Source organism: Anser brachyrhynchus (genome assembly GCF_964034855.1).
Source record: "Anser brachyrhynchus genome assembly, chromosome: 1".
Taxonomy (NCBI): domain Eukaryota; kingdom Metazoa; phylum Chordata; class Aves; order Anseriformes; family Anatidae; genus Anser; species Anser brachyrhynchus.
The window spans coordinates 36,525,612-36,538,345 of record NC_137694.1 but is presented as its reverse complement, the minus strand read 5'-3'; the positions used below and the strand labels follow the sequence as shown (position 1 = coordinate 36,538,345).

Here is a 12,734-nt window from a genome sequence, read left to right as displayed (position 1 = left end):
AACCGTTCTGTGATTCTACATGGGCCAGGCGGTGGTCAACCATGGCCAACCAGATCAGAAGATGGAGTTCAAGGATGCTCGGCAGGACTTGCCAGCTTCCAGTCACCGGGATTCACAGGAAGCTGAAAATCAAAATGGATGAGAAAGAGACGGCCTCGAGGAAGGCTGCAGTGAGAAACGTCCTGGGGAGGCGGCACCGATCTGGTAAAGCTCTGGCCCCGGTCTGTTTGCACAAGGCGCCTGGCTCAGGTGTAGGCAGAGGGTGTGCCCAGGCTCTCTGCCAAACTCTGCAAAGGGAACTAAAGCTCAAGAAAGCTCCGTGCACTTCCTTGAATGGGAGCAGGAGTTTCCTGGGGGCTGGCCAGAGGGCTTAAGTTTTAAGCAAATCACAAACGGGGAATAAGTCGGAGAACCTTGGAGAAACAAAAACTAAGGTCGGCTTTCTGCAGCACAACATAACCTAGAGGAAGGGCTGGGGGCAACAAAGAGTCTTGACAAGCCCCACGGGTTGACCAGAGGGAACCGAGCTATCCAGGCTTATGCAAGGAAGTTTATAACGAAGTCTCCATGGTTGTAGACCAATGCTGTGAGGAAAACAAACACGGAGTTTGAACAGGGAAATAAACGCCGATCAGACAGAGGTCACAGCCTGTGGTGGGAGCAGGGGAAGGAGTGCCAGCATACAGAGCACTGGCTCGATAGCTTGCAGTTTCTGAACACCAAGCCCATCTCCAGAACGGGATCCTGTGCTTGGGGAAGAGAAAAGCGAGAGGGGCCGGGCTGTTTTAGCTACAGAAGCACCAGGTTTACCCCAGCTGGTTTCGCTACCGCTCCCTGACAGGAGCCCGACCCATTTTGTGCTCCCGAAGCGAGCTCTGCTCCTGCCCAGCGCACCAGCACTGCTCACCCCGCCTGCAGCCCTACAGGTCCTCCCCTACAGTTTCAACACCGACCACGGAAAGGTTTTGGAGGTTTTTTTTTTTTGTTCAGCTTTTAATCACTTCTTCACTTCAAAGACCCCTCGCAGCCCATCTGCGGAGCCCGGACGCTTAAACCGAGACACTCCAACGCGGCGGGGGCCCTTCCCCGCCAGCAGGAGAGGCTGCCAGCCTCCCGAAACCGCCACGGACACGAAGGGAAGGGCAGCTGCGAGCCGGCAGCACGGCGGGCAGGGAAAGGGCCGGCGTTTTCCGCCGCCTCCCGGGGCCGCGGCGGCCACGTGGAGGCCGGAGGCGGCGCGGCGGAGCCCGGCACTTACTTGCGGGGCGGCGCGGGTCTTGCCCGGCGGCCTCCTGAAGAAGGAGGTGCGGGCGGTGAAGAAGAACTCCTCGGACTCCTCCTCCTCCAGGCTGCTGTAGCCGCTGCTCATGCTGCTGCTCCAGGTCATCGGCGGCTGCCGCCGGTACCGCTGCTGCTGGTGGTGGTGGTGGCGGTGGTGCTGGGGCCCGGCGGCGGAGAGCGCCGTGCCGGCCGCCGCATGGGGCCCCGCCGCTGCCGCTCCTCTCCCAGCGCCGCCGGGCCCGCGGAGCAGCAGGAGGAGGAGGAGAGGGAGGAGGAGGAGCCGCCGTGGAGGCCTCTCCCTCCCTTCCTGCAGCACAAGTTTCCGCGGGGCAGCGCCGCTCCGCGCCCCGCCAGCCGGCGACGCCTCCTCCCGGCCGGCCGGCCGGCCCTGCGGCCCCGGGGGGCTCCGCCCGGCCCCGGGGGGCTCCGGCAAGGGCCGGTGCTCGGGGCCGGAGGCTGGGGCCTCAAAGCGGCGAGGCCGGAGTGAGGCGAGAGCCCAGGAGCGGGCTGGAGGCAGCTGAAGCCCCGCCACCATCACCCAAGCTCTTCTCGGCCCCCGGTGTCTTAATCGCAGTGTAATAAACGGAGCGGTGTAATAAATAGTTGCTGAATAATCGTCTTTCTTGCTTTATTCCCCCGGTGAAATTTGAGTTCAGACCTTGCAAGCGGTGCTTGAGCAGCGGTAACCCCGAGCGGTGCTGCGGGCGGTGGGGATGGGCCCGCAGACCTTTGGCAGGAGGAATGCATCGCCCCGGGACGCCATGAGGAGCGATGCCTGTGAAGACTCGGCAGAGATGAGATAAGTGTAGGGGTGGCAGGAATATCCAGAACCGCGGCTGGAAAACACGTTTAAAAACACAGGAGTTCTGGGACGGTGCAGGGCATAAATCAAGCTCGGTTACTGGCAGGGGGAAGTGGCAGACAATGCCCGAAGGCCACGTCGCTCCGTAATTACCTGTTTCAGGGTTTCTCATATCTTCCATTAATTTATCTAGCGCTGGTCGCTGTCAGAGACAGGATACTGGCTTTAAGGTACGGCTTCCTAAGCCCACGCAGCTGCCCAAAAAAGCAGGCTTGCCTTTCCTGCAAGCCCTCGGCCCTGAGGTCCCGGTGCCTGCCCTGTGCTGGTGATCCCGTGGGGGGACGTGAGTCATGAGCATGGCCCGGAGCGGGGTCTGCAGCCGAGGCAGGGCAGGCTGCACCTTTTGGCAGCAGTGCAGTCTTGGGTTAGTTTAAACGGGTGTGAAAGCGCGTGTTTGCCAAGCCCTGGTCTGCGCCAGTGCTTCAGCTCCCATGGCCTCAGCACTTGGCCATGGATGCGGCTGGGATGCCGTCGGCTGACGGCTCCTTTCCCTCTTCCCCTGTCCCCATCTCGCTAGCCCTTCTCAAACTCCTCACCAGCTGCATGCGGCTGATCCTGTCCCTGCTCTCAGTGGGGACAGGGTTGGTTAGGTGCTCTTCCCACACTGTTATGCCATACACATCGATCAAGTCACCTCAGCACCAGCAAAAAAACTCACACCCAGCACTAAAAGCAGTTAGTCTGGCTGGGGGTGATGAATCCTTACTTTCTCATCAGCTTGGATTGGTCTTTGTATTGAGTTTGGCATCTAGCATATTAGAATGTAGCACAGCTTTTAAAAATAACTAATTAAGTTTACCAGTGTAGATGTAAATGTGTCAGATCTTGAGCCTGCTTGTTGGCACTGGAAAGCTCCACGGTATTCAAGATAGCTTTGAGTTGAATGCCAAGTTACTTGAATGCAACTGGTATTAAAATGCTTGCTTTAAACAAATGAGCTTTGTGCTATCTGGCTTGCTGAGACCATACCCATGCCAAAAGGAAGTCCCACTAGGGATCTGCTGGACTTGCCTCTGAACCTGTCCAAGACCCACTGACCCCAGTTTTCGGAGCTTTGGGGTGTAAGGCCCCTAACTATGATCATGATCAAGGTGAAGGTTTTAAGTGAGTTGGGTGCGCTGCAGAACAGGATTTCTGTTTTCCATCTACAAAGGTGTTTTTAAGTGTTATCCGCTGGCACACTTGACCGACACCCCAGCAACAAAAGGCATTGTGTGCATAGCCTGTTTGCTTAGCCACCGCCTCAAAACCCATCATGTGTGCGTGGACCGTCGAGCTCGGAAAAAAGGGCTGGTGAGACAATAAGCTGCCGCAAGGGAGCTTCAGTCCATCTGTGCAGTATCAGTTGCAAGTCCTGGGCTCCAATTTATATGTTCTGGGGCAGCAGGGCGTGACATTCACCTTGTCTGTGAAGTATTGTTTCTGTTGATGACACTGAAAGATTTACAGTGCAGTTTTCTCCAGCTGCAATGAAAACTGATGGGGGAAAAAACATATAAGTTCTTTTTTGGTATATCTTCCTATATGAATTCACTCCTCAAATAGAGCTCAGTTTTTAAACCTACTAATTTTGACAGCGTCCTCTTATTTTTTTTTCAGATGTGACACTGAATCAAAGAATTTATATGAAGGTCCAAGCAGAACCGATGCCTTTCAAATTTGAGTTGCTTGGTGCTTGCAATAATTTATGCAAATCCTATCAAGTATTTTGCAAGACTGCTACTTAAAAATTAATTGGTTTCCCTATTCTACTGTACAGGTATATTTCTTGTAATGAATTTTAAACTAATCTAGGTGTTCTCAGTTTGCAGAACTGTCATTTCAGTATAGTACTTTCTAGTCAGAACTAAAAGACTCAACATACAGAAGCATAAATATGACCCCACAGACTGCATTACTAGGACAGTAATTCAGCTTAATGAAGTTCAGATAAAATCTGCTAATTTATCAGGCCTATGTTTTATTTAGAACAGCACCAACAAGCACAGATTGTCCTTCTAAAGCACAACAATATGTTGTCACTTGATATACTACTGCCTGGGCCACTCTAAACACCACCTACATTATAATCAATGCCATATACCCACTAAAACTTCCAGAAGCTTTAAAAGAAGAAATAAGTCCTCCTTGGGCATTTCCTTTCAGCTTCCATCTCTCCATGGTTACTGTCCTTCTACATTGCAGCATGGACTGGGTAGATGTTAAGCATCAAGGCTCTCTAACTGGGAGCTGGAGGGGCCTCTGTCTTCTGCTGGTGGGACTGGAAGGCCATGTAACACCCTGATTCACGGTTACACTTCCCCCACGGATTTTACTGTTCCCAGGCTACTCGGCTCATTTTTTAAGGTCTCTCCCCAGATGAGTACTTTTCCACTTTCTCAAAAGGATTTCTTGACCTTACTTAGGTGTGATTCTTCCAAGGCTCTTTGTTTGCTTATTTGGTGCTGCACGGAAACCTCTAGACTACAAGCCTTGGATTATTTTCCTTCCCCTCTGACAGGCCTCTTAAATAGTCAAACAAAGAAATAACGCTGCATGTTGTAAAAAAAGACAGCCAGGTCTCAAGATAAAGTTAGTAAGAAGGTTTCTGAATGCATACTTGTTCTTCAGGAGAATTAATGAAGCATTAGGTAAAAATAATGAAGTTAAAAGCCAAGAAATGTGGCACAGGAGAGAGATTTAAAACACAGACAAGCACTATGAAGCCCTCGATCACTCATTCCAAGAAATAACTCAATTGAGTGAGAAATTAAGCTGGCAATCAGCTACCGTATGATCACAAAGGCAGCTGGTAAGAAGACGAAGATGCTTTTTATTGAAATGAACAATGAAGTTCAAGTAGCAAGCAGTGCTACAGATGCACCTGTGAAGAAAACAAGACGAAACGTTTTTTGTTTATTTAACGAAGCTTGGTGACGCAGATTGAATGTCAGAATGTTTTTAAACTCTAGCCCATTCAAGCCACTTGAAAGTGGTGACTCAAGTAATACAACCAAAAATAGTAATGGGCACTCTGTGTTCCAAAACACGATTCATGTGAATAAAATATTAACAAAAAGCAATCACAGGCGAGTATAACCTGAGTGATAAACAATTATTTGTTATGTAAGAGGAAAAACAATATTTAATATCACTACTACATTCAAGGATAAAATTCAGCTTTAAGATACTTTGTAGTTTTGGAGAGTCGGTTTAAAGAAATGAAACGTCGGGTATAGCTTCCAGAAATTGGAAATTAAAACTAAGCTTCCTAAATGGCAAAACGGGTGTGAATAATTTTATTAATTTGGCAAGGATTAGGACTTTCCACCACCACAGCTGAAATAACCCTTAGAAGCAGATACTAAATTTTATAAAGGTGGACTGCGTCACAAGGTTTTGCAGCTTCGTTTATTTATTTTCATTAAAATGTCACTGTATGAGAGTGGTCACAATACTGTAGGGAAGTATGGTTGAACAGGATTACAAGGGGAAGTTCAGTAAATTCAACCCCTGCTCTAAGAAAGAAGCAAGGTCTTTGCAGCATCCCTGCAGACCTTGGCTAAGCCATTCTTCAAACACAGCGTGGTAGTGTAACGTCTCCCTTGTAGGTCATCCGTCCCAGAGTTTTTTAGCTACCTATTGGAGTTAGAAAGACTATCTCAACATCTTATTTAAATCGTTGACAAGAGAGAGAGACAGCAATCCATCACTGTTTTTATAGCAACCTTTTGGGTATTTGAGGTCTCTCATTGTTCCCCCATTCTCCTCTTTCCCAGACTAAACAACAGGACAACTGATAAAACATGCTATAGAGTTTACATTAACTCCATCAGTGACTGCATGATGTTTACATGTTTCTAAAACATCCCCTCAGCCCTCTGACTTAGAAACTCGGAGAGCTCATTAAAATGGGAAATTTAGCAAACATTCGCTCCGCCGCTATGGCTGCTGTGGCTGCCAGGGCCCAAAATGATCCTGCCTGTACACAAGCCTTGGTCTTTTCACCAGATTTTGGCCAGGCTGTTTCAAAAGGCAATGTGTCAAAGCAGCAGGAAAGCTAAAAGCAAGATAGGGCATGGGCTTGGAGAGTCCTGTAACATTTCACGCTGCTCTTCTATTAAAATACAAACAGTAGTGCAGAGATCTCAAGAGCTTCTCATTTGTTTTTTCTTGGCCAGAGGAAAATAAGGAATTAAGAATATGACAAATTTTCAAATATTTTCAAAATCTATTAGCCTATAAAGTACTAATATGTGACCTCAGTGTCAGCAAAAAAGCTGATGACTTGGCAAGTCTCGTGGCCAGGCTGGATTCAGCTTCAGTGGCAAGGGAGGAGCCAGATTGCCTCCTTTTCTGCTTTCTGCAGATTGCAGAAAGATTACAGATTGCATTGTTTTTACCTCTTCTGCTATCACCAGTGTTTTCCAGGAAGACTTCCATTAATGACCTGCGCAGTATTTGTAATTATAATTGCTATGAATTTGCAAGATGCCTCTAGCTCCTGGCTGCTACAGGAACCCTTTTGGTCACATCTGGCGTCCTGTGGTTCTCTCTCCCCCTCTCATTTTCTGTTTTCACATGTCTTTGCAAGTGCTGGTCCTGATCCTGTAAAGGCTTGACCACGCGCATAGCTTTACCTATGATTAGTCCCTGTGGGACATACTAAAGCTTCAAATATGCTTTAGGACTGAAATCAAAGAGTTCCTACCTAACAATGTTTTGATTTTGGCTTATCTGTAACATTTTTGTAGCAAAATATAATTATTCCATGATATTCATTATGCAAATTGTTTGTATAGCAAAAACAATGCAAAGACAAGTCGCAGAGGAAGAAGTATAGTTTGTAACAGAATACCCTTTTAAAATCAGAATAATTAATTCAGAAATCATGTGTTTTTAGTTTGCCTAAATTCCAGCTGAAAACAGTGGTAATTTCAAATGATCAAAGCAAAGCAATAAAGTTGAAATACAACCAGCACAGAGCATCCACTCAGGCCTGTAGTTTCCACAGACCAGTAAACTTTCTGTTTACTCATTTCTCCCATTTGTCTTGAATTAATAGCTCAGGTCTGTTTAGTACCACAGGCAGCAATGACAATTACACTTTGATTCATACTTGGTGACTTGCTAATTCAAACAAGGGCATTCCAGCCACACAGGCGCATGAGTGCAGGCTGAAAACAAGCAGGAACCAGTTCAGCAGCCTCCCTCTGCTGCCTTGTGAAGAAATGTGGTGGGGATGTGCATCTGCCATGGACAGATACAACCGTAGGCAGCGTTATCAGGAATCCTTTTGCAGCTCTCAAAATGCTTAGTTCTGCCCAACCTGTAAGGTCCCCTTAGTGCAACTCTTTCATCAAAGTCCTCAAAATGAAGGGATACCTGGAAACTAAAAATAACCCGTGTGATCTCTTCCATCCTTACATGTTCACACACTTACAGTCATGCACCAGATCTTGGTCTTGATCTCTCTCGCTTAAACCAGTCACGAGATAACAGAGCCCAGAGCAAGCTCCCCCCCCCCCGTCCCATCTTGGCGTTGTGCTGGGAGCAGTCAGACTTCACGCTCTTTTGAAGGGAGATAAAAAGGGAGCGGAAAGAGGAGATTGAGCTTGTCTTCTTCTTTTACGATGCTGCAGACATGTGGCCACCTACCCACACGCACAGTCTTACTGAAAGCAACAGAGCTACTCATGATTTTAAACGTGGACATTTTAAATTGGGGGATTGGGGACTTCTGATGGCAACGTAAAGCTATAGAGATAAACCTGCTCCCTTCCTGACAGTTTTGGGATTACCATCATCCCCTGGTTAGAGTTTGACGGTTTCCCAGAATATTCGAGAATTAACTCTTTTCATCTCAGAGAGATGTGAATGTCTCTGATCCAGCTTAGCGAGATGACGAAGGATCGTCCAGTACAAGACTAGAAGTACAACCTTCACTTGGGGGTATTTCTACCATTTGAAGACACTGCTGTGGGCACCCATTAAAAGGCTTACATGGCCTTTAAGGGGATTTGGATGGGGCTCATAAAGCAATTATCAACTGTACTTGTGTGCATTTTACTTACAGGGTACATGTGTCCCTGTTAGGCAGAAGTGCTCTCCAAAACAGAGACATTTGCTAGCAATTTTCCTTTCTTACTCTTCTGTTGACTATAAAAAGCGTTATCATACAGGCACTTTCTTGTCACAGATATAAAAGGGTAGATCTCACACTACAAATGAAGAACAAATATTTCATATGTCTGTCACATGTTTAATCAGAGGGTTTCAAAGAGCTGTGTGAATGTCAGGGAGTGAATCCTGCCATCCCCCTCACTCCCCTTCCCAAGGCCGGATTTCTGTGGCATGGACAGATCAGTAGACGTGCCAATACCAGGGAAAGCTGAGAGCTGAGAGCCGTGGTATTACATCTGGCAGCCTGTTCCCTGCAGCAATGGGCTTCTTAGCTTCAGCTGTAGCCAGCCCTAGCAGTGTCAGGTCACAAGTCTGTCAACATCCAGGTGTGGTCCAAAAGCCCTGGCTCAATAAACAGGTGAAGAATTCATCCTCGCTCGCACCGTCCCATTGGTGTGAGTAGTCAGACACAAGTATAACTAAAGGCTGGCATAAAGGAAGCTTAGAGGACTGAGAGTGCTGCCGTCTAATTCCTTGTAAGCACCAAGGCCTTGCCAGGGTAAGCGGTAGAGCTGCTATATGAGAAAATATAGTATTAAGGAAATATTCTATAATAAAGTGCACAGAAAACAGGCATTCTCCAACTTTTAATTTTCTTCCTAATTGTTAACAGTATGTAAAAATACTTGGGGCAGTAAAATTAACTAGGACCTTCTGTTTTAAGTATAGAAACCACAACTGTGGAAGCTCAACATGTTTGTGAATACCACGAAAATGTGAGGCCTAATGCACTGTAGCTGCAACCCGACTCCCCGCATCTGTCCCGTAACGGGTAAGTCGCTGGGGGAAGGGGCCTTCTGATCGGGGAATCGAGTCCACATTGTCATTTCCTAGACAAAGAACAAGAAGTTGGCCTGTCATCCTGTCTAAGAAATGTCATTTTACTCTGTTTAATAGCACGTCTGAATGTGACAGAGAGTAGAAACCCCCTAGAAACTGTTCCCCCAAGCTGAGGACTTTCTAGATCTTCCTGACAACCATCCATCGGGACAAACATCCCAGTGTTGCTTGACAGGACAACAGATCCGGAAGCTTGCTGCTGAAATGCTGGTCAAATCCAGCCTCAGCACGGAGCCCCACGTGTGCCCAGCCAGCCAAAGCACTGGGGACACACAGGGTCTCCCCCGTGCCTGCCCGCCACCCAGCAGCCCAGCAGGCAGCAGAGGAGCTGCCAGCTGCTAATGCAAGGTAATTATTATTTTTCCCCTTATACTTACGCAGTGCTGCACAAGATTAACATTTTTCACATTTTCAGGAGGATGTGACCACCTTTGAACAACGTGTCCTAGATAGAGCTTTTTTTTAGCCAAATCTTGCCTTTCACATTTGGTTCATGTCCCGTTCTCCAGCCTTCCTGATTCCCACCGTTGCTGTCATGCTCTTCCTCCCCTCGTGCAAGAGACAGGAAGGGGTTCAGGGACCATTAAGAAACAAAAGTGAGAAATAGGCAAGTTGGCCAGAATCGAAAGCAAAGAAAAAGGTAGCATTTTGAAATAAGAATCAGACAGATTTTTCTATCCAGAAATTCTGAAAAATCCCAGAACAAATGGCCAGATGCATTTCTGGGTAGAAAAAGAACACATGTCTAGGAAAGCTGGGATGTATGTTTCTAATTCTGAAGGAAGATTTAGAGAAAAAATATACTAAAAAAAAAAAAAAAAAAGAAAGTTAAGGGAGAAGTACACTAGATGAAAGGACAGCTAAGAAAAGCATATGTATCAGGGCGGAGAAGATGTTGCTAGAAAAGAGAAAAAAATGAAAATATGGTGCTCCTTTTTTATATCAAAACTGTGGAATGATATACTCAGCATCTTGAATCCATAATTCAACCGATTTAAAGTCAGCCTCCTGACTTCATGTACAGAGGGAAGAAGACGTGGGGAAGTAGGTGCCTTACGTCCGTGAGAAGCCCAGCAGAGCCATGGGCTGCATGGGGCCACGCAGCGGTGAGAGGATTTTGTACAGCTCTTGCTCTCCTCTACCTGCATGTTATCACTCAGGTGTAGCAACAGCAGTTTGGGGGGAAAACCAAAAAGAGATGACCAGGGAAAGAAACCACATTTGCACTTAGATGAAGCAGGAGCACCTTCCCACCCCAAGGGAAAGAAGCTCTTGATGCCTTCGCCTGCTGCCACCTCGTCAGGCTGCGGGTGAAGAGGTCAAAGCCTGAGCCCTGGGCTGATGCGGGACAAGCTGGTGTTGCTTACTTTTAGCTTGTTCATTAAGAAGAAAACGTGATAGTATAAACAACAAAATACAAAAGGGACATATTTTGGTCTCAAAGAGAAGTGCTTCTCAGCTGGGAAATGCCTCAGGGGGCTGACCACAGCCCCTCTGCCTTGCATGCAGGACCCGACCAAGACCCTCGTTACTTCTCTGGTCTCCAGCACCAGCTGGACACAGGTCAGTATTAAGGTCACAAAGGAAACCATAAGTCTGACATTTGATATACTTCTGCCTGTTTGTTGATAGATAGTCTTTTATATATAATATGCATAATATCACATTGAATTTATGGGAGCTGGACCTACACAGTTGAATAATTCAGCTTTCCCATTCGGTCTTTAGTCTGGTGCTCTGATAACAAGTTTTACACATTAGTTATTTCTGGGACCTCTTTTACAGTGAATCCATGCATTCCCTTCCAAACAAACCCAGATATGCTTCCCGTTAGCTCCAGAAATCACCCTGTCATGGCAGCGTGGACACCCCAGCCTTCCTCTGCTCTTCACCATCCTCTCACCCTGTCCCAGCAAGTATTGCCTCACAGCCTCCTCTCTGAACTGTCAAACCACAGGCATCACATTTGGCATCCACAGGTATGGGTATGTGGGCACACAGCCCGCTCTTGGAGGGGACAGCACTGAGAAAAGGGGACCAGAGCTGCTTTGCTCGGCCTGGTCGGAGGCCAGGGATCACTGCCTGGGCTGGAGGCCTTCAGCAGCACAGACAGAGTCACATCTGACTTAGAGGCTGTGCTACATCTGCTAATTACTGTTCAGTCTTACCTTTAAAAGTGAAATATGTGATTAATTAAATGTTATGGTCAATGCTTATGTTTATATTTTTAAACTTGTTTTCCAACATCAGGGGGAAAAAACACAACAACATTATTCTTACAAAATAAAAGTCTTTTCCTATTTTATTAAGTCTGGGTGATTATTCTTCATTGAGGATCCAAATTTTTGATGTTGTTATCATTTGGGTAGAGAGAAATAGTGAAATAAGATGCAAAAATAAGTTTTACACTGCGGTGCTTTTAATGTGAAATGTTGCCAGTTGCAGGATAAAACAAACCGTCGAGAGATCCTACAGAGCGAGCCTCTGGTATTTTCCCACCACAGCGATGTCCAAACTCTGATGTCATGGCCATAGATTGATTTTTTAAGGCTTTAGAGAGGTGTAAACGCTGAGCTTCTGGAAACTGATATAAAATCTTTGTGGTAAAGGAACCAGACTCAGAAGCGAGTTTGTAATTTTTATCCAGTCCTTTTTCTTCCAACACGGGCACAGGCTTGCTAGGAGAAGTCTCACTGGCACTGGCCGCTGTTTGGGACGTGAGAAGGGGGCCAGCGGGACACGCGGACAGGGGCTTTGCAGAAGGACGGCGCGTAGCTTGGCACCACCTCTACAGACTGACCCCTATTTCACAGAATCTCCTAGAAAATCACAGAAAACCTCATCTCCGAAGGAGAAGCTGGGGGGAGGGAGGCGGCGGAGGTGAAGCAGATGCGTCCAGCCCGGGCTGTTTTGCAACCTATGACTCCGGCGCTCGGCGCAGAGCATGTGCTGTGCTCCCTACTTGAAAGCCACTTCAGATGGGAATGGTTCCGTATGTGCTGCGCCGTCAAATTACCCAGGCGCAGAGGCCCGCGCTAACTAGCTGTTTACCTCTGCCTCCTACCGCAGCACATAAGTTATAATCAGAGGAAGGAAACTCCTCGGAGATCTGAAGGCTTTAATTGTTTCAGAGTGCAGATGGTTTGGATTACAGCACATCAACACAGCTCAAGGTCAGTTCGTAGTTCAGCAAGAGCTGCTTTGGCAAGTGAGTTTCGTCTGCTTGGGCTTCTTCTGGGGAAGCTTTAGCTGTTTCGTTACTTATTTTACAGATAATTCTAGGCTTAGGAAACACCACAACAGGTGAAACCAGAGGAGCATAGGTTGCCACAGACATTTCCTTTATGTCTTGCACTGGGCAATTTTTAGAGCTGCTAAATATAGCTGTTTTCCACCAACATTTGAACATTTTGTTTCAACATGTTTACTCTTCTTCTACTGACATAAAAATGCTCTGTACAAACTCACAAGGACGCTGCCCACAGCTCTGATTTTCTTTACCACATCGAGATCTGCCCCACAACCTCTCTGGCCGGAGATGTAGGCCAGACACAAGCAGTCATCCTCGCCCTCGGCCATCAGTCCAATC

At 47.2% G+C, this 12,734-nt stretch overlaps 1 protein-coding gene across 1 annotated transcript in view; it reads right to left on the bottom strand.

The window, feature by feature from the left end:
• Positions 1–1,980, bottom strand: part of RASSF3 (Ras association domain family member 3) — a 50,009-nt gene extending 48,029 nt beyond the window's left edge. The window contains exon 1 of the mRNA XM_080576661.1: positions 1,259–1,980. Within this exon, the coding sequence (XP_080432787.1) occupies positions 1,259–1,816 (558 nt within the window). The 5' untranslated portion in view covers positions 1,817–1,980. The remainder of the gene's footprint in view (positions 1–1,258) is intronic.
• Positions 1,981–12,734: the final 10,754 nt, after the last annotated feature.